Below are 26,524 nucleotides of genomic sequence, written 5' to 3'. Positions count from 1 at the left end.
ATGTCGCCGAGGAATCTGATGAATCCGAGAGTGAAAGTGAATCTACAGAGGAATCTGAAGAAGATGAACCTGAGGAGGACGAATCTGAGGAAGAATCGGAGAGTAGTGATCTTATTGACCTGGAGACTTCTTTGGCGAAGGACAATCAGGTGAACGAAGTTCAACAGGGACAGGTAAAAGTAGAGAGTGCACCTACAAAAAGCTCACAAGAAAAAGTATATGATACGGAGTTCCCTCCTTTACAAATAAGCCCACCAAGTAACTCGAGGATCTCTGATAAAGTAAAGAGACAATTATCCCTAACACCACCACAAAGTAAAAAAAAAGAAAGATCAAACCAGTCCGGATGATGGGCTAAAGTCTAACTAAAACTTTTTTTGCTTTTTTTTTTTTTTCCTCTCAATGTTTTTATTATCTTACAATGTACGTGGAGTTCAGTCAGTGGAAAACATAAAAAAGATGATGCAATTACTCAAGCAACAAAACATTGACATTTCCTGTTTACAAGAATTACGAATAACTAATGATAAAGACATTCAGGATATGCAAAATCAATGGTCACATGGACATTGCATCATTTCATACGGTGAAGACAAAGCGGACGGTGTAGGAATTCTTTTAAAATCAAAGAGTTTTGCTGTTTTAAAAGTGAGACAAATCATTCCAGGAAGACTTCTCTTAGTCGATTTTTTTTTTCAAAGGGAAAAAAAATCGAGTGATTTAATATATACACTCCACCCGACAGGCATAAAAAAAATTCTATCTTTAGAAAATTGTACTAAAGACTGTAAATGTACTAAAACACTTTGTATGGTGGGCTAAATGTTTTCGTGTATGGTGATTTTAATACAGTAACAGAAGAAAATGACAGAGTAGCTATAAAACCTTTTAAGTTAACAAGAGAAGGGAAAATCCTCCGAGATATATGTAAAAACATGAACCTGAAAGACTTATCGTGTAATTTTTCCTACACAGGTAGGTTACACGAGAATAGATTCGAATACTAAAACTCGGATCGACCGAATTTATGTGTCGAGCCAAGTTTTTGTTAAGTCTTATGAGACAAAATACGTAGATTCGGATCATTTAGCTGTAATCAACCAATGTAAAATTGAGAAACGAAACTCTCAGAGATTATGGAGGTTAAATACTCGATACTTAAAGGAATATTCAGTCGTCGATGCTCTTCAGAAGGAATTTCAAAACCTGGAAAACTTACGTCCTCTCTGGAAATCAGAATGTAGTTTTTGGGAATCAGTCAACGGATCGTCTACGGATTTTTTTTTTCATTCCAAGTGTAAAGCTTTAAACCAAGAAAAAGAAAGTCAATATCGAGACCTAACAAGAAAATATATTGAACTAAAACTAGCCAAGGATAATGAACATGAACTGGAAAAACTAAAGAAGAAATTGGATGTATTCAATGAAGAATCAAAAACGAACTTGAAACTTTATAGTGGCCACGTTTATGAATCTACACCAACTATTCATTCCTTATTGGATAGTTTTAAAAAGAGAAAATTGGTTGCAAATGGTTAAGTCCATCTAATTGACGAAATCAAATCTGAAACAAAGGCCCAGCTAGAAGACATGTACAGCTCAATCACCATCAACAGAGATGAAATTAATCATTTTTTAGGAAGTAGAACCATCAAGAATAACCATCTGCAGGAGCAAATTGCAAACCCGATATCTTCTGGTGAGGTAGAAAATGCAATCAACTGCCTGAATAAAGGTAAGACTCCTGGACCGGATGGGTTTCCGGTAGAATTTTACTAAATGTCTATTTCCACACTGGCAGAAATCCTCAAGAAAGTCTTCAACGAAGGTATTTTTCAATTATTTTCACCAATCTTTCTACCATGGCACTATGTCCCTCCTGTATAAGAAAGGGGACAAGTCTAATATTAACAATTATAGGCATTTAACAATCATGAATGTTGACTACAAGATTTTTGCGAAAAATATTAAAGAAAAGGCTTGAACCCTTATTACAAGAAATTGAAAAAGAACAAACCTGTGCAATTAAGGGCCGATATATATGGGATAATCTAAGCACCCTGAGAGAACTTTGCGATGGGAGATCAATCATAGGTTTTTATATTGTGGGTTTAGACCAAAAAAAGTGCTTTTGACTTTATATCAAGAGAATACGTGTGGAAAGTGTTAGAATGGTTTGGTCTTCTTGACAGTTTTATTAGTCTTATTAAACTTCTGTACAATACATCAATAGTACAAGCTAAAGTGAATGGTGAATTAACAGACCCCTTTCTAGTTAATAGAGGAGTGAAACAAGGATGCCCACTTAGTGCAGCTTTGTATATAATTGCAATCAGCCCTCTAATAACAAACATTAAGCAGGATACCCGGTTAAATGGGGTGAATTTAAATCCGAAAAACAAAATTAAGATATTGGCATATGCTGATGATTTGACTGTTCTAGTTACATCTCTAAATGAAATGGACATAATAAACGAACATTTTAAAAAGTATGAAGAGGTATCAGGAGCTAAATTAAATGATGCTAAAACAGAAGCTGTATGGATTGGTCGACCTGAAGGGAAATTGCCAATAAATGTTATTGTAAAGGAAGAAATAAAAAAATTAGGATTTTTTTTAGTAATCAAAATAGTGCAGAAAATAATTGGAAGAAGAGTATGAAATTAAGGAAGAAATAGAAAAATGGACCAACAAAAGTACATATAAGACAAGGATTGATCTGATCAAAATATATATTTTATCAAAATTATATTTTTTAAGCATCATTTTCCCACCTATGGATAAGAATATTCAAATGATAGAACGTGAATGTACTAAACTAATTTGGTCTTCAACACGAGAAGTAGCAAAAAGAGTATTAATGTACAAACCACGGAAATATGGAGGACTTGGAGCAATATGCATAGGTCTTTATGTCAGACACCAAACAGGATGAGGACCACAAAAGCCGCCACGTTCAAAAGTTTATTTAAGGGTTGGGGTTAAGGGGTTTCAGGGGGGGGGTTTCAGGGTTCCAGGGGGTTTCAGGGTACAGGAGTTCCAAGAGTCTGCGTGTGTGTGTTCCCCAGTAGCCTAACAGCCATGGCAGGAGCTGGATGACCGGAAGTCCTGGGGTAAACACACACACAAACAGCAATTGAAACGAAGCAGCAGTACAGTCAAGGACTAGGCGGTATTCAGAAAGAGGGACGGAAGGCAGGCCAAGATTACCGGGCTGGAGAACACAGAAGTAGTCGAGCTGGTCCGGGATCACAGGCAAAGAGTCAGAGGCGTTTTCCAAAACAGGCAGGTAACTGGTGCTGGTTGCAGACGATCTGACAAGTGTGGACTGAAAAGCAAGGCTTTATATACAGGGCATGATGAGTGGTGAATGCAGTGCAGCTGGTAGGTAACGAGGGTGAGGCAGAGCAGAGCAGGAACAGGTGGAGGTCAGACTTCAATCAGCGTGTGTTACCAGGCAGAGAGAGAGCTCATGACACTTTATTTAAAAGTCAAATTTTGTGCCTATGTTTGCAGGGCTTTGATGAGAAAAGCACCATGGGCTACTCATGCAGAATGGAACAAAAAGAAAGGAAGACAAAGGACCAATGTTCCATATTATAAACTAATGTTTGGAGACTTTATAAATAAATGTAACAACTTGAATTGGCATAGTCTATCAGCAAAAGCTATATATTATAGTGTCATAGAATCTTTGTACGGAGGCCTTATTAACTATAGAGATCTAAATTTGAAAGAATGTGAAAAATTTGCCAAGTTCATATGGTCAAAAAATTTACCTGAGAAAATCAGAGACACAACCTGGTTAATTTCTGTAAGGAGGCTCCCTGTTAGAGCAGTGGTGAGGTGGAGCTGTTATGTAACCACCACAGAATGCCCTATGAGAAACTGTAGTGAAGAAGAAACTCTTGAACACTTATTATTAGGTTGTAGAAGATCAAAAGAAATATGGACAAAAATGATCTCAATTGGTGTACATATAGATTTAGATAGTAAGACAATATTTTTTGGTGAAATTAAAGGAAATATGTCAAACAAACAAAGGAAATTGTACAAACAAATTATTTTCTTAGTAAATGCACAAATTTGGAAAATCAGATGCCGAATGACAATTGACCATATATATGTCTCCAGCCAGATTGTATGTAAACAATTAATTAAGGAATTAAAGCGGAGGAAAAATATAGATATGAAGAGAGGGTTGGACATACCATGGGATACCTTAAATCTTTGATTTTCTTGTATACATGTGCCTTTTTTTTTTTTTTTTTTTGGTGATAGTAGGTGAATATTATTTTTCACATATATCTGCATGTACTCATGTATTTTATTGAAAAGAAGAAGGGAAAAAAAGAGTAAAAATGGGGTTCTGAAATGTTGGTAAAAAAAAGGAAAAAAATATACATATGTATCAAAATGATGAATGGTTTGCTTTGAGATTGTGAATTTATTTTCGTTATGATCCCATTCTGATTGAAAAAAAAAAAAACAAAACCGGTGGTAAGGCCGGAGCTAAGGCCAAGACTCGTTCGTCCAGGGCAGGACTGCAGTTCCCCGTCGGTGTGTGCACAGGCTGCTGCGGAAAGGCAACTACGCTCAGCGTGTCGGCGCTGGTGCACCAGTGTATTTGGCTGCTGTGCTCGAGTACCTGACTGCTGAGATTCTGGAGTTGGCCGGTGTTACCAGATATACGGTTTCTGAGATTCTGGGTTTCCATGGGTGGAGTCAGGTGGAGTTTAGCGTGAATATTTATAAACGGAGGATGTCGTGCGCGCGCGCCTAGAGAGCATTCATGAAGCGTGACTCAAATAAAACTGAAAGTTGGTAAAGAAGCTAGAAGACTACAGCAATTTTAACACGTTTTTGAATGTTGATATGGGTTATTGTGGAAAAACTTGACAATTTCGACGACCACCGGTGGTCGAGTAAGTGTACGATTATGCAATTTGGCGTACATGTTTTGATCTTGTGTAGCCTAGACAGGCAGACTACAGCCTATCAAATTGTCATTACTTTCATTTAGCCCTGTTTAAATGGGCTATTTAGTTGTAATGTCAGTGGGACATCATGGTAGATGTCTTTTAAGTGTCAGTACATCATCTGTTTTTTTGTGTGTGATGTCCAATGAGTTTCGAGGTTTGGTCATGCATGCTTGCCTACACAAACATGTTAGCCTAGTTTGACAAATTTACTTGTGCTGCATTACAATGCCCAGCTACCTCTGTTGCCAAAACAGATCATTAAGGCATGCTTTATTGGACGTTCTGATATCTTGGAGTCTTGTGAAATAATAAAACTTGTTTTATATAATCATGTTGTTATTGTACCATTAGGGAAGCAGGGCATCAATATGGGCCATGCACTTAAAGTATATTGGTTATGTTTATCCATAAAGGTCATAACTACATTAAGTCAATATGCTTTATTACCTTACAAACACTGTCTAGCTTTACATGGATGATGCCTACTTACATAAGTCCTTCAGATACACAAGATGAATGGGTTAATGTGGGGTATGTTCATATAGAATCTGTATATTCAAAAGGTAATGGTTACAAATGCAATTAATTAGTACTTTACAAGAACCTATGTGCTCAATGAGGATGATTGGGGGGACTATAACATAAAGTTCATCAGATTGAGGTGAATGACTACATATGGGCTGATTATAACAGGTAGTAATCTGGCCCTTCAAACCCCAAATGAGTCATGTGATGCATAAAGGACGCCTGAAGAGTTTTTACCTTAAAACAACATTTCCAAAATAATTTTGAAAGCCCATACACTCTTAATAGAGTTGATGGCATTTTGAGCAGGTCTTATCGCTTTGAAAGTTTAGGTAGGAACAGTTAGGTCCTTCAGGTAGGAACAGAGAAACAGACAACAGAATTATGTTTACAGTATGTTCATTATAATATGAATTATTGCTTTCTTATTGTAGTGTATCATCAAGATGACAAGTTACTTAGTTGCCTGCTGTGATGAAAATATGTTCACCAGCACTTACCAAAAGACACCACTCCACTCGTGCATTTGATGCCAGACAGGCTCATATCATGCTGTTCTATATGTATATGCTTATGAATTTACATTTTCGACCAAATCTGCTGTTATGTTCTATTCCCTAAGAATATTAGGCTAACTTGGCCAGACTACCTCTTACAATGTAAAATTGAAAAGAATAAACTGCTGTACAATAGATAGACAGGGCACCCCATTTCTGCCCTTTCAAGGCTGATTACCCAAACTTTATTTTGTATATCCTTATCCTTGCACACAATACTCTGTGGGTATTTTGGTATGATAATATTGTTTAACTTTGAGTTAATACTGATGTCAAGCCAATGTTTTTTGTCTTGAAGATAAAATGTGATGGCTGCCATCTGGTAGGCCTACCACTGAATGTGTAAACTGGCCTGACACTGAAGGACAGTTTATTTGCCCTGGCTGTAAATAACTAATACAATACATTGTTTTTACAACTTTTTGTGTGTTTAGTTATGTGTAGTAATTCCTATAGATTATGTCTCAGAATAACATATCACATGTGCATGAGGGCAATGACAGGATGCCATTTGTTCAGAGTTAGGACATACACAGGCAACATGGGCTATTTCTTGCACAGACATTTGTGTTGTAGGCTATACAGTGGGTCAATCTGATGTAGGCTATGTTGCTGCCTGGGCTAACATCACTACAGATGCACAATGAGAGGCTAGGCTACAATCAAAACGATAAAAACATAATAGCTAGGCTAGGACTACCATCAAGGCCTACTGTGTAAAAATCGCCAATATCCTTAATGGTAAGCGATCCACTGAATCTGACACAAAGTTTTGTTTGACTGACTGCGACCCAAGATAACAACATTGACGCCAAATTGCATCTATACTCGAACACGACACAGTCATACTTTCCATTAATAACACATGACAACATCCAAAAACGTGTTACAACGCCGTGGTCTTCTACTTTCTTTGACAACATTTTCAGTTCCATTTCATTCACGCTTCAGCAATGGGCGTCTAGGCATTCGCGCAAATCCTCCGTTCATAAATATTCACGCTAAACTCCGCCCTGGAAACTCAGAATCTCAGAAACCGTATATCCGGTAACACTTCTTATTGCTCGTGACAACAAGAAGACCCTTATCATTCCCCGCCATTTGCAGCTAGCTGTGCGTAACGACGAGGAGTTGAACAAATTGCTCGGCGGTGTAACCATCGCTCAGGGTGGTGTGCTGCCTAACATCCAGGCTGTGCTGCTGCCCAAGAAGACCGAGAAGTCAAAGTAATCCTGCTTTCTTTAAGTCTCTGATACAAAGGCTCTTTTCAGAGCCACCCAAATAACTTGAAACGTACTTTCCAAGTTACCTTTTAGTTCAGAAAGTCATCACATACGTCTGGAAAGTAATTAATAAATACGACCCCTTTATACTCTGGATCAATACCCATTCCTCTCTAATGCAGAATTCAGAAACAGAATTCCTTTCTTGCCATTGCGTAGGAGTTAAACATTGGTTAGTCTTTCAATGGTGCATTCAATAAATGTAAAGGCAATATATCCAAGCCACAGACATATTCTCACCCACTCCCCACCATCCACATGTGTACACAAACACAAGCATAAAATAAGGAAGTACTGAGGGATGATGCATACAAGTTATTATGCAGGACTGCGGGATGGTCTTGGGGCCTCTACTTCAACATAATGTAGTTATCAGTAACTAGTTTCAATATTTCATTTTTTCATTGTATACCTTAGGTAATAATTTGTGTTCATGCTATTAGTTATTTTTTTTGTTTCTACATGAGTTTATATGCACTGGCCGATGGAATGTTTAAATTAAATGATTTATTTTGATTTTTGAATGGTGAATCAAAGCAACGATGAAGGCATTTAGGGGGTGGGCTTTGTATTTTGAATCTCAGGCGCCACTCGGAGGAAACTTAGAAGACCAATCAGCGGAGACAATAAACCTGACGTAAACAGGGGGGGCAGGCTGCTGTCGTAGGCTTTATATACCCAGGTTCCGCATGTGTGTTCATACCCCTCCAACCGGAATAATAAATAGAAATGGCAAGAACCAAGCAGACAGCCCGTAAATCTACCGGGGGTAAGGCTCCGAGGAAGCAGCTCGCCACTAAGGCTGCGCGTAAAAGCGCACCAGCAACCGGTGGCGTGAAAAAGCCTCACCGTTACAGGCCTGGTACAGTGGCTCTGAGAGAAATCCGCCGTTACCAGAAGTCTACGGAGCTGCTGATCCGCAAGCTGCCCTTCCAGCGTCTGGTCAGGGAAATTGCTCAGGACTTCAAGACTGATCTGCGTTTCCAGAGCTCTGCTGTCATGGCTCTTCAGGAGGCTAGCGAGGCTTACCTCGTCGGCCTGTTCGAGGACACTAACCTGTGCGCGATCCACGCCAAGAGGGTCACAATCATGCCCAAAGACATCCAGCTGGCTCGCCGTATCCGTGGGGAGCGTGCTTAAATTAATCCAAGTCAAGACTCAATTCAAAGGCTCTTTTAAGAGCCACCCAAACATTCAGAAAAGCTATTTTCCAAACTGCCTGCAGAAACCCGCTTAATGCTCTTTTAGAAACACGTACTGTTATGTTTATAATGAATGCATTCATGACTATGCTCTCTTGGACCCTGTACGTTTCGTAGGTTTTCCCGTGTCTTATTTTTCGACGTTAGCGTCTCACCCAGCACTAGAACTGTGTTTGGTCAACTGTATTTTCTCCCACTTCCGCGGTTCCTCTAATTTTTATGAACCTACATAAAAAGGTCACCTGCTAGGCTTTTGTATTGTAACGCAACAGTAGTATTTTTTAAAGTTTTATATCAATATCCTATATATATAATCTAATCAATAGGATGTGCGTATATCCATTCTTTATTAGAAAGAATGGCGGTATCACGACTGTTTAGCTGTAGCTAGGCATGTATGACTGAAGTGGAATTACTTTTCAAAGAGAATGTGGGTGGCTCTTAAAAGAGCCTTTGGGTTGTGAAGTGTTCGATGAACTCTTTACTTGGAGCTGGTATACTTGGTGACGGCCTTTGTTCCCTCAGACACGGCGTGCTTGGCCAACTCTCCGGGTAGAAGCAGACGCACTGCCGTCTGGATCTCCCTGGAAGAGATGGTGGAACGCTTGTTATAGTGGGCCAAGCGGGAGGACTCTCCAGCGATGCGCTCGAAGATGTCGTTCACGAAAGAGTTCATGATACCCATCGCCTTGGAAGAGATACCAGTGTCTGGGTGGACCTGCTTCAGGACCTTGTACACATAGATAGCATAACTCTCCTTCCTGGACTTCCTGCGTTTCTTTCCTCCTTTACCGGCCGTCTTGGTCACGGCTTTCTTGGAACCCTTCTTCGGTGCAGGCTTAGCTGGATCGGGCATGATGATTTCAATAACAAAATGAGAGTACACGACTACCGAAGTTATCTAGTATATATTCCAGGTTATATGCAAATAGAGGACTGCGTCACTGCGTCACACCCCAACGACCAGAATGGCTGTAATTTCCCTCCTAAACCAAATACCCAGACACGGTTGGTCATTTTGTGTCGTAGGGGGCAGTCAGTGAGAGAATGTTAGCACCACCCACAGATCATCAGTTTACACCATTCTTTGTTATTTTCCCGCACTTTTCTTCTAAAGGAAGGGAATCCTTCGAAATCTATACTAAATCGTTTTTTCATTTTGCGTTGCAATTCATGATTGGAGTTTTTGTCAGTCACTTTGGTGCACTTCTCGAATCATCATTAACGTTTGCGCGACATAACCGCGCAAACATTGACAGACATTTTTTTTATTATGAATATACATTGGTACATCAACATACATAGTACAAGTTAAAAATCACGATGGTACCATGAACGATTCAACATTACAAAGATAAAGACAAAAAAACATGTATGCTATTCAGACGCTAGGAAAGGTTATAATAAGAGATCACAAAGCTTATCCAAAACAAAATGTGCAGGCTACTACTGTAATAGTTCTTATTGCTTTAGAGTTAGGACAGAATTGAAGTTGATTAAAGTACTGTTTAAGCTCATTCTTATAGGCCATGAAAGAGGGCTTTTCACAGTAGGCCTATGAAGTAAACACGTTTTTGCAGGACTGTGCAAAAAGATAGGATATATAAGTATCATAGGAAAAACACCCCTTGGATTTACATGAATACATTCTGACGCTCCTGCTGTGAGACCAAATGTATTATGAATACGTAGTTTACATGGACTACGTGTATGTTAAGCCTTCCATTGGATCGCAACGCCCTAGTATCCCCAAAATTGCCATCGAGACCGAGAACAAGTGGGGCTTCTACAATTCACAGTAGCCTATACAAATTGTAATACTGCCTTTTAAAAGAAATTGGGTGGCTCTTAGAAGAGCCTTTTGGTTTAGTCGGGAGATATCTGATCCTTTATCCACCAAAACCGTACAGAGTACGACCCTGGCGTTTCAGAGCATAGACGACGTCCATGGCGGTCACAGTCTTTCTCTTGGCGTGCTCGGTGTAGGTGACGGCATCACGAATCACGTTCTCCAGGAACACCTTTAGTACACCACGGGTCTCTTCGTAGATGAGACCAGAGATACGCTTCACACCACCACGGCGAGCCAGACGCCTGATTGCAGGCTTGGTGATCCCCTGGATGTTATCACGAAGAACTTTGCGGTGACGCTTTGCGCCTCCTTTTCCAAGACCTTTGCCTCCTTTGCCTCTGCCGGACATTTTCAAACTTCTTACGAAATGCGCGAATGTGTCGAAACTGTGACCCGCAAGTCTTACTAATTTCCACAGAGAGGACGTTGGTGAAAGCTAGTAAGAACTGCCCCTTCACAGTCCCTCCTTTAGACTGTCCGGGCATTTAGGCGAATATACGTCACCAAAAACGCCCACAATAGAGCTTCATCCAACTTCACAACAAAATAAAGAAGGACCATTGATAGCCTACTTTTTACAACGCCAGACAAAAAGTCTACATTTTTTTTCTGAATGTTTAAACACAACCGTGATTCTTATAGTACAATTTCTAAAACTATTAATACTTATAGCAAAACCACTCACTGAGTTCGCAAAACTAAAAGCACAAACACTGCTTTGCACTCAGTTTGCAACTTTGTAACACACACTGTAGGCACAATTCACTGCACAGCACTCTTTTTGCGGAACTGTAAACACAACTCATGCTTCACTCAATTTCCAAATGATCAACACACTCCTAGGAAATCTATACACATGTATGGGTATTATTTACACTATTTTGCCAACTCTCTGGCACACTTTCTCATGTGAAAACTGTTTTAGATCATTAGTTCACTTTGCAATCAGCCTAAGCACTATAGATAAGCCACAGGTAGACTGATTTGTTTTGTCTCAGTGAAAGAGCTATTTTGTGTTTTGACTTGGAAAAACACACTTGTGTTTGTTTTGATGTGTGTAAATGAACACCAATACTTGACGTTTGGATCCTTGTATGTTTACAGATCTATGACAAAAGTATGACCAAAGTCCTTTTAGGCAAGTCCCTCCACTCGGCGGCCATATTACAACGCTTTTTGGGCACTCTTTGGGCATCCTATTCAGCAGAAATGCAAGTGCGCAAGGCTTCACGACACCAATCTTGCTCCAGCGGCAAGATCACAACACATGATTGGGAAGATGTCTTCACAACACACCTTATGATTGGCTCAATGTATTCACATCACACCACATGATCCAATGTATTCGCATGTCGACGTTTTGCCGAGGAAGGGGTGGGAAATGTGTAGACAACGGCCATATTGGCGTTACAAACTAACCCCATGCATTTCTATGGAGGATTTTTTGAGTGATGTGTCTCCTCATTAGAAAATCTCTGCTATAACTGTACCAAGTTTCGTGCTTTCTGCAAAAACTGAACAATTCAGGTAAAAATCTTGCCTTAGCCGCTATACCAAAGTCCTTTTAGGCAAGTCCCTCCACTCGGCGGCCATATAGCAACGCTTTTTGGGTACTCATTGGGCATCCTATTCAGCAGAAATGCGCGTGCGCAAGGCTTCACGACACCAATCTTGCTCCAGCAGCGAGTTCACAACACATGATTGGGAAGATGTCTTCACAACACACCATATGATTGGCTCAATGTATTCACATCTCACCACATGATTGGCTCAATGTATTCACATGTTGATGTTTTGCCGTGGGAAATGTGTAGAAACGGCCATATTGGCGTTACAAACTAACCCCATGCATTTCTATGAAGGATTTTTTGAGTGCTGTCTCTCCACATTAGAAAGTCTCTGGCTATACTGCAATGCTTGTGGGCTATAACACTCTCTTGCCCTCTAGTGGAGGACAAGGGTAAAAATAAGCTTCCAAATATGTTATTGTCTTTCCATACAAAGGTTGGCTACATCACTATCAAATTCGTATTTATTTCCTTGTTAGTTTAGCTAGGTTACAGACCTAGCAAACCAAGGCAGTTTGAATCACTGGGTCTCTAAAACAAACTCACTCACTCACTCACTCACTCAATAATTTATTAGCTGGATATGGCTGGCTTGATTGTCTCAGGGAATTGCTTGGTAGAAGCAGGCTTCACTCATTCTCTTTTTTGTCTTTGAGAGTGCTAGGACAAAAAAGCCTCGGCTACTGTTGATTACTACATTAGGTACTGCACTGGGTACATACGGTACACATCTGTATTGAACCAGAGACTTTCTAATGTGGAGACAAAGCACTCAAAAAATACTCCATAGAAATGCATGGGGCTAGTTTGTCACGCCAATATGGCCGTTGTCTACATATCCCACCCCTTCCTCGGCAAAACATCGACATGTGAATACATTGAGCCAATCATGTAGTGTGATGTGAATACATTGAGTCAATCATATGGTGTGTTGTGACATCGTGCCAATCATGTGTTGTGATCTCGCCGCTGGAGCAAGATTGGTGTCGTGAAGCATTGCGCACGCGCATTTCTGCCGAAATGGATGCCCGACGAGTGCCCAAAAAGCATTGTCATATGGCCGCCGAGTGGAGGGACTTGCCTAAAAGGACTTTGATTGAACCTAACGTCCTAAACAGTTCAGTATGAATACATGTACCTTTACACCCCTATTATAAAAAAATGTGTATGCAGAGTGCGGCCTTGTTCCTCCTTTCTTGCTTGATTGTTTGTTGTGTGTCAGATGAAATACTGACATAACATCAGTGAAAAAGTCGGATTAATATAGTGTAGTGTTTTAACACACATAATTACTCCCTTTTTCATGACAGTAAGAAACATAGAAAAAAATAGTAACATAGGAAAAAAAATATCTTCTTTATATACCTGCCTTGCAATTACTAAGGACATTATGTAATTTCCATTTGAAATGTCAGTATGGAATTCTGAAGTCACATGTTAATGAAATATTGTTGTGAGTGTGTAAAGAACCCTTGCCAAAATCTGCCAATTATATTAATACACAGGATGAGATGTTATAATCCCTTGTGCCAAAATCCAAGGTAAAAACACATTCAGAAGCCCCTACCCAAATTAATTTTTAAAAAAGCATGCTAACCACCAAATGACAATGGCCCATTTAACAGCAGTATACAGTATGCAGCATATCATTGGGGTTATCAAGTAGGCACCCTCATTCACCGATGTTCCGTTAAATTAGGCCCACGACACCTCATGAAGGCTTAACAGTGAAACCACTCCCCTCCATGCTGCCACCATATTACCACATTGAAATATCCAATATCCAGGCGCGGCTCGTTCACTTGGGCAGGAGGGGCAGAGCCCTACTAAAGATTCATCCACTAGAAAAGTAGATCCACAAAATATTTTTTTAAATAAAATGTTGTTTGTTTATTATTGTAATCACTTGCAAAGTACTCAATCCTGTTACATTTTTGTATGATTTGCAAAGAAATTTTGAAAAGATCGCAAAGATCTCATTGATCATATCCGTAGTTGTTGTAGGCCTACTGTAACGTTACATTTCATTTCTGGTAGGGCAGTGACGTCACTGCCCTGAAGAAATTGAACAGCGCCTGCTGTTTGTCTATGTAAATCTGTCGACCAATAATGGAACTGCAGCTAGAGCGTGGTTAGTAGAAGCAAAGTCCTTTTAGGCAAGTCCCTCCACTCGGCGGCCATATGACAACGCTTTTTGGGCACTTGTCGGGCATCCATTTCGGCAGAAATGCGCATGCGCAAAGCTTCACGACACCAATCTTGCTCCAGCGGCGAGATCACAACACATCATTGGCACGATGTCTTCACAACAAACCATATGATTGGCTCAATGTATTCACATCACACCACGATTGGCTCAATGTATTCACATGTCGATGTTTTGCCGAGGAAGGGGTGGGATATGTGTAGACAATGGCCATATTGGCGTGAGTGCTGTGTATCCACATTAGAAAGTCTCTGGTAGAAGGTCGGGTCGGCAGATCATGCCACTGTCTTCAGCTCATTGGCCTCTTCCACTCTGTCTTCCCAAGGAACACTAAGTTCAATGATATAAACTATCTTCTTGAATCTGACCACAGAAGTAAATCGGGTCTTAACCTAGTACTCACTATATGTTGAGGTACCGCCATCTGCTGGCCAAGATCAACCTTCATTTCCCAGCCCGCTCCATTTTCCAACTGGCCGGTTTTATCAGAGACTTTCTAATGAGGAGACACAGCACTCCATAGAAATGCATGGGCTTAGTTTGTAACACCAAAATGGCAGTTGTCTACACCTATCCCACCCCTTCCGCGGCAAAACGTTGACATGTGAATACATTGAGCCAATCATGTGGTGTGTTGTGAATACATTGAGCCAATAATGTGGTGTGCTGTGAAGACATCGTGCCAATCATGTGTTGTGATATCACTGCTGGAGCAAGATTGGTGTCGTGAAGCCTTGCGCACGCGCATTTCTGCCGAAATAGATGCCCGATAAGTGCCCAAAAAGCGTTGCAATATGGCCGCCGAGTGGAGGGACTTGCCTAAAAGGACTTTGGACACCTGGCCTTCGCAGAACGAGGTTTATCCCCCTGACGTACAAAGTTAATTTCCCTAACCCCTTTACTAGCTGCTAATGAATTGACTTCTCTCCTTTTATCCTCAATAGCCGCTGTCAAACATTTCAATACCTGGTGGTGACGCCATGTATACCGCCCCTGGGTGAGACTGACCTTGCACCCTGATAGGATATGGTGGAGGCTGCCCACACACAAACAAAGTGTGCATCTATCATCCTCACCAAACCATTGACTTAAGTTCTTGGGAGATGGGAGCACATCATACGTAGCACCTAAAATAAAATCTGATCCTATACCAGCTTCCATGCCTCATAGATCTTTCCATTTAATCCATCTTCTTTGCACCCCTTCCCAGTTCACCCACTGGCCTTGTTTTGCCTGCGACACTGCCTTAGTACATTTTACAGTCTCCTCCTGTCTATGCATTTCCTCCACTACCATTTTTCTCTTTTCTCTTGCAGAAGCCTTGCTCCACAAGGGTTTACTTGCATCCAACCCTAGACCCCCCCTAAATGCCATGTGATTGAGAAAAAGAAAGACAAAACTTCCCATTCTCAATAGTGAACCAAGACAGACGTGTGTGGTCAATGTCTGGTCACTAGTAATAGGCGTAATGAGCTGTTAAAGCAACACTGTTTGACTCTCAGAAGAAGAAGATAATGTGATGCTGTCTGATTCCATCCTTCTTTCATGCTACAAATATCCTGTGCTTGTTATTTTTATTGTCATAAATACATATGATAGATGTCAACTTATTTTTTTAAAATAGACATATAAACAAGTGTGAAGGAGATGCATAGAAAGAGAGAGGAAATGAGGATGAACAAGAACATGAGTGAAAGAGATAGAGAAAGAGAGAGAGGGGGGGGACCAAGAAGAAGAGGGGGAAGGCAAAGAGAGTCAGAGACTAAAGTGAGAGAGAGAAAGAGGACAAAGAGAGTCAGAGACTAAAGTGAAAGAGAGAGATAGAGAGAGAGGACAAAGAGAGTCAGAGACTAAAGTAAAAGAGAGAGATAGAGATAGAGAAAGAGGACAAAGAGAGTCAGAGACTAAAGTAAAAAGAGAGAGAGAGAGAGAGATAGAGAGAGAGGACAAAGAGAGTCAGAGACTAAAGTGAGAGAGAGAGAGAGAGAGAGAGAGAGAAAGAGGAGACAAAAGACAGAGACTAAAGAAAAAGAGAGAGAGAGAGAGATAGAGAGAGAGGACAAAGAGAGTCAGAGACTAAAGTGAAAGAGGAGAGAGAGAGAGAGAGAGGACAAAGAGAGTCTAAAGAGAGACTAAAGTGAAAGAGGGTGACAAAGAGGAGACTGTTGCTGTTCATTTCTCCCACACCCAGCCGTGTGCTCTGGCCCTCTCTAATGTGGCAGGCTGACGGCCAAGGCTATATATATCCCAGGTTGCTTTGGCACCGCAAACGAGATAAGCAGATAAGACCTGGTGCTCGTTAGGTCCAGGCACAGGGGTCCTCTTGTGTCCGGCTGTGGGCGTCCTTGTCCTTCGCTCACTCCGTTCAGTCTCGGCCGCATCCGCATGGCAACTCGCAACAACTGTCCCTCGAAGGTATTTGTCACCTCTGGCGGTAATCACATTAGAGGCCCATCTGGGAAGCATTTCTCTTCTTCTTCTTCTTCTTCTTCTTCTTCTTCTTTTCTCTTCTCACTTTCTTCTTCTTCCTTGGACCAAACGCGTGGCCGGGCTAAGTGAATCAGCGCTGTCATAAAGCAGGCTTCCTTGAGGGGGTTGGCAACCACATGGTGATGACACACAGCCGAGGGGGTGGGGGGCAAGGGGGTGTAGGGGCAGCAGTTGAGCAGAGAGCCAATCTTGATCTTAAATCAGATTTCTACTAACATGCTGGGAAGTCGTGGATTTTAGCCATCCCTTGCATACGGTGACAGAAAGGCGAAGAGAGAGAGAGAGAGAGAGAGAGTGAGAGTGAGAGTGATACAGTCACTGAAACGGTCATTAAAAAAATCGTCTTAAAATAATTTAGCGTGAGGATGGCAAGGATTTGAGGAACTTTTTGGGATAGATCAATGGCAGCCATGATGGTAAGCTTGAATGCTCTAAACTCTGTTCAAGTGTGAATCAATCTGAATCAGTGAATGCGTCAAATGTGTCAGTCATGATGTTGATGGAGCTGCTGTGTTCTGCACAGTGATAGGCCTCGTTCTGACCGGACATAATGTGGGAGGGATACGGAAAGCTCAGTTCATTTTTTTCTGGTTAACATACAGCGCTTCCTGGAAGCCAGGGGTCTCCTCGCGTGCTTGTGATCAGCCGTGGAGGTGGGTGGTTAATCCCTGATGACGGTAGTTTCTCATGAGCGAGCTCCGGATAATCCCCCCTCCCCTCACGGGCATGGTGCTGGGGCATGTGATACAGCGGACCACTATGGGAGGCCTCAGCAGAGGAGAGGAGAAAAGGAGAGGGGAGGAGAGGAGGGGTAAAGAGGAGAGGAGAAGAGGAGAGGAGAGGGGAAATGAGAGGAGTGGAGAAGATAGCAGACAGTGAGATGACGATGTGTGATGAGAAAACAAGAGAAGAGAGAGAGGGGAATGAAGAGGCCAAGAGAGGGAGGGACAGTAAGGCCACATGAGACAAGAGTCTCTGAAAGTGGGTTCTGCTTTTTGTGTTTGTTTGTTTGTTCAAGCCAGGACGCTGTGAGCATTCCCTGATTGGTTCTCCCTACCAGGTGCATCTTAAAGCAGCAGCAGCTGAGTGCCAACACTCTTGTTTTGCACCATGTGACAATGTCAATGACACGTTCTCTAGTCTCCCACACCTAGAACAGTAATAGCAGCAGCAGTAGATTGTACAGCAATATGTCCAGGAGGAGTGATGACAGATCTTTGTCATTCATTCATTAATTTGTTCAGTTTCATACTGTTTACTTTCTCCGGCCTCTCTTTTTGCCCAGGCTAAATCATGATGCCTTGCTTGTATTTCAAAATGAGGATGTGGTTGGGCGCATTGAATATGTTGTCCACATAATGTCAACTTTTTCAGTCTCCAGTGAATAGGTCCATAGGTGCATAGCATGTACTTTGTCTCCACTGAATAGGTCTATAGGTGCATAGCATGTACTTTTTATCCAGTAAATAGGTCCATAGGTGCATCATATACACTAGTGTGTTTACTGCATTTTGGTCAGCTGAGAGTGACATTTCTTGCACTGCATATGGAGTCCAACATTCTTCAAGGATGCACATGAGTTGTGCAAATGCCAGTTGTCCCTGTGTTTGTGTACATGCTTGTGTGCTTGCTATGCAGGGACACATTTCATTTGTGTGTGTATGCTATATTATGTGTGTGCGAGAAAGAATGAATGAATCTGGATGGCTGTGTGTGTGCGTGTGCGTGTGCGCGTGCGCGTCGTGTGCGTGTGCGTGTGTGTGTGTGTGTGTGTGTGCGTGTGTGTCTGTATGTTTATGTGTGTATGTGTGTATGTGTGTGAACGTGTATAATGTGTGTGTATGTTTATGTGCTTGCTATGCAGGCCCACACATTTCATTTGTGTATATGCTATGTATATTGGCTGTGTGTGCGCGTGCGTGTGCATGTGTGTGTGTATCTTTATGTGAGGACAGGAGGAGACACCTACTCCTTTGTCCTCCCCCTCTCATCCTCCCTTCTCTCTCCTACTCTCCTCTTCTCCACACACACGTGAATGGGGCTTTATGTGAACCACAGGAATCGATTCTCCACAAAAGCACTGCGGCACCACACATGCCCAGCGTGCCCTGATGGGAGTCATATGACCTGCAGCACATGAGCCCCGGGGGGGCCTGGGGCATTCGAGGCTTGTGCACCCGAGGGAGAGGGGTTCTGGGTCAGCCACAGCCCCTCCGCTGTCTGGGCCTCAGCAGCTGGGAGGTAGCAGTAGGCTAGTCTACTTTATAACTCTTTTGGGATTCAAATGCTGGGCCCGGTGAGTTCATGCACTATAAAGTAGTGACCATGAAGGGATATTCTTCATCTTTCTTCCTCTTGGTTTATGTTGGCCCTGTGCAAAACTTAGAGGTGTGTTGTGTGTGTGTGTGTGAGAGAGAGAGAGAGAGAGAGAGAGAGAGAGAGAGAGAGCACAAGTATGTGTAAAGAGGAGGAGGCCTGTACCCTCCTCCATGTTGGGGGCATCCTGTCAGCAGACTAATTTACTTCACTGAAAGGTCAGTCACAAGACCCAGCCCGCCATATGAAACCTGTGAAATTAAAATGTAATTCAAGCAAAAACTACTGAATTTCTGAGATTGCTTAGTCCATAATTCCTAACTCCTCTTGAGTCAGTGTGTGAGAGCGTGTGTGATGTTATTGCAAGTCCTTCACGCTCTTCTCCGCACTTTAAGGCAATAATCCGGCTTTTTTGTTGACCATGTCCACGTCAGCGACTTACCGAGCATGATATGACATGCAGATTAACAGAGGGACATTTCCTTGACAGCAGAGCGGTTCTCAGCCCTACTCCTAAGTGCCACTCCATCTCCTCCTCTGCCTGTCTGCCTGGAGTCATTAGTCTGGTAATGACCTGAGCAAACCTGACTTTATCTGATCAACAGCTTTTTTTTCAACTGGCCGACTTCAAGATGTGTATGTCTTCTGAGAAATGTGCAGGATTGAGAGGTGTATCTGACTAGGAAGGACTATGGATGTATTTAAGAAGGTGTAATCAAAGTCAAAGCCAAAGTCAAAGTCAAAGTCAGCTTTATTGTCAATTTCTTCACATGTTCCAGACATACAAAGAGATCAAAATTACGTTTCTCACTATCCCACGGTGAAGACAAGACATATTTTACCAATTTAAGTCCACAGACAAACATAACATTCAAGTAAACAAAAAAGTAAGTAAATAAGTAAATAAGAGGGCACATATAATAATGAAAAAAATAAGAGCAGCAAAATTTGGTTGAAATTGTGCATAGACAGTCAATAAAATACTAGTGCAAGGTCAGGCCAATAAAAGGCCTGGGTAGTTCTGTTTGACCTAAGTAAGAAAGAAAGTGGCATAGTGGTGCAAGTTATGTAAGAGCAGCAGAAGTGTTGTGTTTTCAGGACAACAACAACAAGTTGTAAAGTGTACAAGTGTGCAAGTGTGCAAATTAGGAGTAGTGCAGGCGACAATTGTGGGTCCAATGTCCAGGATGTTATGTAGCTGAGGGTGGAGGGGGGAGAGGAGGGAGAGTTCAGCATCCTTACAGCTTGGTGAATGAAGCTGTTGGTGAGTCTGGTAGTCTTGGGGCGCAGGCTTCTGTACCTCTTCCCAGAGGGCAGTAGATCAAACAGATTGTGAGCTGGGTGACTTGCATCACTCACAATTTTGGTCGTAAAAGGCGGGTGAGGTGGGTGGTGTAAATGTCCTTCAGGGGAGGGGAGTGAAGCACCAATAATCCTTCCAGCTGTGTTCACTATGCGCTGCAGGGCTTTCCTGTTGTATTCAGTGCAGCTTCCGCCCCACACAGCGATACAGCTGGAGAGGATGCTCTCAATGGTGCCTCAGTAGAATGTGGTCATGATGGCTGGTGGAGCACTTGCTCGCCTGAGTTTCCGCAGGAAGTACAGGCGGCGCTGAGCTCTCTTCGCTGAGCTCTCTTCTCTTCGTTTGCACTACTGACTGAAAGCCAGTGTAGGCCTACTCTAATATCAAGTTTCAAGTTTGGCAAGGCAAGGTTGTTTAAGCACGGCACATTTCGTATCAAGGCAGTTCAATGTCAAGGTCGCAAAGTCATCATTAATAAACCAGGCCACAACAGCAAATCACAACAGTTAGTGCTAGCTCTTCAGCGCCACATCAGTGCCATACATCAGTTTGTGTATTGTTCTGTTTTAAAGACATTTAATCTGTGCCATCATAATTCAACTCTGTATAATGAGGCAATGAGGGGTGTGTAGGGGCAGCACCTGAGCAGAGAGCCAACCTTGATCTTAAATCAGATTTCTACTAACATGCTGGGAAGTTGTCGATTTTAGCCATCCCTTGCATACTGTGACAGAAAGAGAGAGAGAGAGAGAGAGAGAGAGAGAGAGAGAGAGAGAGAGATACATACAGTCATTGAAACGGTCATTTTTTTTGGGGGATAGATCAATGGCAGCCTAGCCTAGAAATCTATACGCACCCTACACTGCAAAAACTGCTTATCTAGCACAATCTAACCAAGTGTTATTAATCTTATATCAAGATTAAAAAAAACTAGTTGGTATTGTTTTCAGTATAAAGAGACTTACCTAGCATTTTCTCCTGAAATAATTTGATTTCATTTTAGAAAAGTTTGACTTATTTTAAGACATCTCATCCTGAAAACAAGCAAAATTGTCTGCCAGTGCGTTAAGCAAATTTGTCCTAAAAACAAGCAAATTTGTCTGCCAGTGCGTTGAGTAAATTTGTCTTGATAAGACTCCTTAAAATAAGTCAAGGTCTTCTTAAATTAAGTCAAAATGATCTTACGGGAGAGCACTAGGTAAGTCTCTTCATACTAAAAACAATACCAAATAGATTCTTTGATCTTAATAGAAGATTATTAACACTTGGTTAGATTTCATTTTTTGCAGTGTAGTGGCAGCAAATGTAATTTGGGTCTGGCTCGTCAGGCTAATGGTGGTAAGCTTGAATGCTCTAAACTCTGTTCAAGTGTGAATCAATCTGAATCAGTGAATGTGTCAAATGTGTCAGTCATGATGTTGATGGAGCTGCTGTGTTCTGCACAGTGATAGGCCTCGTCCTGACCGGACATCATGTGGGAGGTGAGGTGGGACACGGAAAGCTCTGGTAATTTTTTCTAGTTACTGCAAAAAATCCTAGAATTCAAAATCTACACTGCAAAAACTGCTCATCTAACAAAATCTAACCAAGTGTTATTATGACCGCCGCGCAGCGAAGCGGCGGTCATATAGGTTTAGTCAGATTTTTTTTTTTTTTTTTTTTTTTTTTTTTTTTCTTTTTCATGTCCAAATTTCCGTCAATGATTCCGGGACACTGAAAGACCGGGGTAGACAAAACTTGGTGGGCATGTAACCCCATATGGATAGCATGGAACCATCGTTTTTCGTTTTGATCTGTAGCCCCCACGCTGGACTGCACCCCCCGAAAGGAGGGTGCAGTACGTTGGTAAATCAGGAAGATTTACCAACGTTACACCGGTCTGATACAGTTTTGCCTATACATGCGTGAGACTGAGACGCCTGTTTATTTAGTTTTAAGTGCGTGCAGGGTGTGAGAGGGGAATCGATGTGCTTTGATTACAGCTTGGTAGTTGTAGTCTGTGAAATTAAAAAGCACGTGTGTGTGAAGTATCCAAACAATGACACCTTCATTTCATTATGGCTGCTTTTAGCAACACACCTTAAGCTATGTGTAGTGGGTCCCATTTAGAAGTGGCTACTTCATTCCGCTTTCCTTGACTCATGGAGCTCGTGAATGTTATTACAACTTTTCTCCCCGCGATATGGCAGTTTAAGTCCGCTTGATACTGTAAATTAAGTAAGCCATTGGTTTCAAAGGAGATTTTATTTGTGTAGCCAGCATAGCCTATTGACAATTTATGTTGTAAATAGGCCTACCTTATAATCCTACCTGTAGCTTAGGGAAGCTAACAGCTTTCTATTAGGATCTAGTTTGTTAGTTACAGTTTTGTCATAACTCCTAATGCATTTTTGCATTTAGAATAGCCAGAAGCGTGTATATCTCAATCTGAAAATTAAACAATATCGGTTGCCTATGGACTAGGCTGGGTGAACCCAGCCTGATCTGCCCGCTATTTATTTTTGATTTCTTAAAAGATTGAGCTTGGTCTGATGAAAGCCAGACTAGCCATGGACCTCAGTTACACAATGCAAGGGAACATGAATCAGCCTATATTTGCACGAACAATAGCGGACAAAAGCTCTTCAACTTTGGCCCGTTAAAATGTGTATGAACAGTCTAGCGGCGCATTTCATCAAGGCCCATTTGGACATGTCAGTTATTTGCACCACTGGTTAGATGTAAAACAGCATTTCGTTTCAGACTACTGTTACTTAATTTGTGCATTAACAATAGCGTTTCAGACTACTGTTACTTAATTTGTGCATTGACAATAAAAGTATTACATTAACTAAAGATGACTAAAATCTTATGTAGAAGAAGAAATATTCACAAAAATCCATCCATCCATCCAAAAATGACCTTTGTTTTTGATAGCTGTTGAAAACGGCATGGAACTGACAGAGATGTTTTTGTTTATAAATACATAAAAAAAAAAATAAATAAATAAATAACATTATGCTGATACCTTTTCCCAAATACAATGTAGCCTACAGGTGTAAGTGACCTTTCATCAATCAGTTGCAATGGATGAACTGTGATGAACTGCCCTACTTGTGATTGTTTAGAGATTTTAAAGGTTTTATAACAATGCTACATCTTCTTTGGCTATTCTACAATCTATTCACCTTTTCAGCACCAGTAGGCTACTTTCTGTGCAGCCTTTTACACACTCAGGCATGCCAAACAAGCATACACAAAAGTTTCAAGAGTGGAGGATGGAGTAAAATATGGAGACAAATTGAAGTGTGATTTATTTTCGCGGATCGGATGTACAGGACTGAGCGGCGGTCATATTTTGTACCGCTATGCGGTACATCTAGTTAATCTTATATCAAGATAAAAAAACTAGTTGGTATTGTTTTCAGTATAAAGAGACTTACCTAGCGCTTTTTTGTGAAATCATTTGACTTAATTTAAAAGAAATTTGACTTATTTTAAGACATCTCATCTTGAAAACAAGCAAATTTGTCTGCCAGTGCGTTGAGCAAATTTGTCCTATAAAACAAGCAAATTTGTCTGACAGTGCGTTGAGCAAATTTGTCTTGATAAGACTCCTTAAAATAAGTTAAAGTCTTCTTAAATTAAGTCAAAATGATCTTTTCAGAGGGCGCTGTAAGTCTTTTCATACTAAAAACAATACCAAATGGATTTTTTAATCTTAATATAAGATCAATAACACTTGGTTAGAATTCATTTTTTGCAGTGTAAGTGAGATAAATCAGCTTAAATCAAGTGAATATATGTACTTTTTTTTTTAATATTTGCTTATTACAAGACATTTTTGCACTTGATTTAATTTTTTTGCCTTGTACTAAGTGAAAATCTTCTTGTTCTGTTGGCAAATCTTGCCAGATAATTATGCTTATTTTAAGTAGTATTTCCACAAAACAATACATTTTCACTTGCAAGATTTGCCAACAGAACAAAAAGAGTTTCACTTATAACAAGGTCAAAACGGTGCAAAAAAGTGCAAAACTGTCTTGTTATAAGCAAATACTATAAAAATAAGTATATATTCCCTTGATTTAAGCTTATCTCACTTAGATTTTGAATTCTAGGATTTTTTGCAGCGCTTCCTGGAAGCCAGGGGTCCCCTCGTGTGCTTGTGATCAGCCATGGAGGTGGGTGGTTAATCCGTAATGACGGTAGTTTCTCATGGGCGAGCTCCGGATAATCCCCCCTCCCCTCACGGGCATGGTGCTGGGGCATGTGATACAGCGGACCACTATGGGAGGCCTCAGCAGAGGAGAGGAGAAAAGGAGAGGGGAGGAGAGGAGGGGTAAAGAGGAGAGGAGAAGAGGAGAGGAGAGGGGAAATGAGAGGAGTGGAGAAGATAGCAGACAGTGAGATGACGATGTGTGATGAGAAAACAAGAGAAGAGAGAGAGGGGAATGAAGAGGCCAAGAGAGGGAGGGACAGTAAGGCCACATGAGACAAGAGTCTCTGAAAGTGGATTCTGCTTTTTGTGTTTGTTTGTTTGTTCAAGCCAGGACGCTGTGAGCATTCCCTGATTGGTTCTCCCTACCAGGTGCATCTTAAAGCAGCAGCAGCTGAGTGCCAACACTCTTGTTTTGCACCATGTGACAATGTCAATGACACGTTCTCTAGTCTCCCACACCTAGAACAGTAATAGCAGCAGCAGTAGATTGTACAGCAATATGTCCAGGAGGAGTGATGACAGATCTTTGTCATTCATTCATTAATTTGTTAAGTTTCATATTGTTTACTTCCTCCTGCCTCTCTTTTTGCCCCTAAATAATGATGTCTTGCTTGTATTATGAGTACGTGGTTGGGATATTATTATACTTTGTCTCCAGTAAATATGTCTATAGGTGCAAATCCACTATGTGTACAATGTAGTGTGCTTACTACATTTATGTCAGCTGTGACATTTCTGTGTGTGTGTGTGTGTGTGTGTCTGTGTGTGTGTGTGTGTGTGTGTGTGTGTGTGTGTGTGTGTGTGTGTGTGTGTGTGTGTGTGTGAGCACAAGTATGTGTGAAGAGGAGGAGGTCTGTACCCTCCTCCATGTTGGGGCATCCTGTCAGCAGACTAATTTACTTCACTGAAAGGTCAGTCACAAGACTCAGCCCGCCATATGAAACCTGTGAAATTAAAATGCAATTCAAGCAAAAACTACTAAATTTCTGAGATTGCTTAGTCCATAACTAAGGGGGGCAGCCGTGGCCTACTGGTTAGCGCTTCGGACTTGTAACCGGAGGGTTGCCAGTTCGCACCCCGACCAGTCACGGCTGAAGTGCCCTTGAGCAAGGCACCTGTCCCGTGCTTAATTTGCATAGCAAATCTCTTACGTCATTTCGCCTAGTCAAAACTCTAATTCAAGATATCTATAATTACATTTTGATAGGCAGAATGAAAGTTATAGATATCTCCAATTTCAGATATCTCCAATTTCAGATATCTCCAACTCATTCAAGATATCTATAACTTGATAATAGATATCTATAATCAAATTATGACTATCCCTAACAGTTTGAGATTTCTACGTCATTTTGACTAGTCATAATTCCAGTTACAGATATCTACAATGTAATTTCGCCTAGTCAAAAGTTAATTCAAGATATCTGAAAAGGAGCTGTAGATATCTTGAATTGAGGTGAATTAAAGATATCTTTATGACTAGTCAGAATCAAATTGTAGATGTATCTAACTGGAATTACAGATATCTACAATTTAATTGCAGATATCCGTAATTCACATAGTGGATATCTGCAACTGAATTGTAGATATCCGTAATGATAAACCCCATAGAAATGAATGGCAAATGTGGCGTCATTTGTCCTAGGAAGAATGTCTTTGTAAATATCTGAAATTACAATTATGGATAGGAAGAATTCAGTTGCGAATATCTAAAATGTTCGTTTTGACTAGGCAAAACTGAATTACAGATATCTGCAATACATATTCAGTCTAGCGGTTAAATGTTAAAATGACTTGCCTAAAAGGACTTTGATTACGCTTCGCAATATGTGACGTCACCAAAGCATTTGCGCTTGCTGATGCGCCACCGACTCTTCATACCGACCATTGAAGAAGCAAAAAACGTAAACAAGAGGACCAGCTAAGAGTGTCAAGAAAGGTCTTATCAGTAGAGCTACTTTGGTTAAAAATAAACCTCTTCATTACCTTTTACTTGAACCTGCCATGTCCCTGGTTCTAGTTCCTAATTACCCTGTGCT

The 26,524-nt window shown here is 41.2% G+C and overlaps 3 protein-coding genes and 1 pseudogene across 3 annotated transcripts; 2 read left to right on the top strand and 2 right to left on the bottom strand.

Moving 5' to 3' along the window:
* On the top strand, nucleotides 1-7,294 carry LOC125298321 (annotated as a pseudogene).
* Nucleotides 7,295-8,076: 782 nt separating this feature from the next.
* On the top strand, nucleotides 8,077-8,487 carry LOC125297108 (histone H3). Its single transcript, XM_048247275.1, has one exon. It carries the CDS (start codon nucleotides 8,077-8,079, stop codon nucleotides 8,485-8,487), a length of 411 nt encoding a protein of 136 aa, XP_048103232.1.
* A 543-nt stretch (nucleotides 8,488-9,030) lies between these two features.
* LOC125297125 (histone H2B-like) lies at nucleotides 9,031-9,444 on the bottom strand. The gene has a single exon (XM_048247292.1). The coding sequence runs from the start codon at nucleotides 9,403-9,405 to the stop codon at nucleotides 9,031-9,033; it is 375 nt and encodes a 124-aa protein (XP_048103249.1). The 5' UTR covers nucleotides 9,406-9,444.
* Nucleotides 9,445-9,832: 388 nt separating this feature from the next.
* LOC125297121 (histone H4) lies at nucleotides 9,833-10,825 on the bottom strand. The gene has a single exon (XM_048247287.1). The coding sequence runs from the start codon at nucleotides 10,748-10,750 to the stop codon at nucleotides 10,439-10,441; it is 312 nt and encodes a 103-aa protein (XP_048103244.1). The 5' UTR covers nucleotides 10,751-10,825; the 3' UTR covers nucleotides 9,833-10,438.
* Nucleotides 10,826-26,524: the final 15,699 nt, after the last annotated feature.

This window comes from Alosa alosa, chromosome 7, assembly GCF_017589495.1.
Source record: "Alosa alosa isolate M-15738 ecotype Scorff River chromosome 7, AALO_Geno_1.1, whole genome shotgun sequence".
Classification (NCBI taxonomy): Eukaryota; Metazoa; Chordata; class Actinopteri; order Clupeiformes; family Clupeidae; genus Alosa; species Alosa alosa.
The sequence above is the reverse complement of the archived record's forward strand: the minus strand, read 5'-3'. Positions and strand labels throughout refer to the sequence as shown.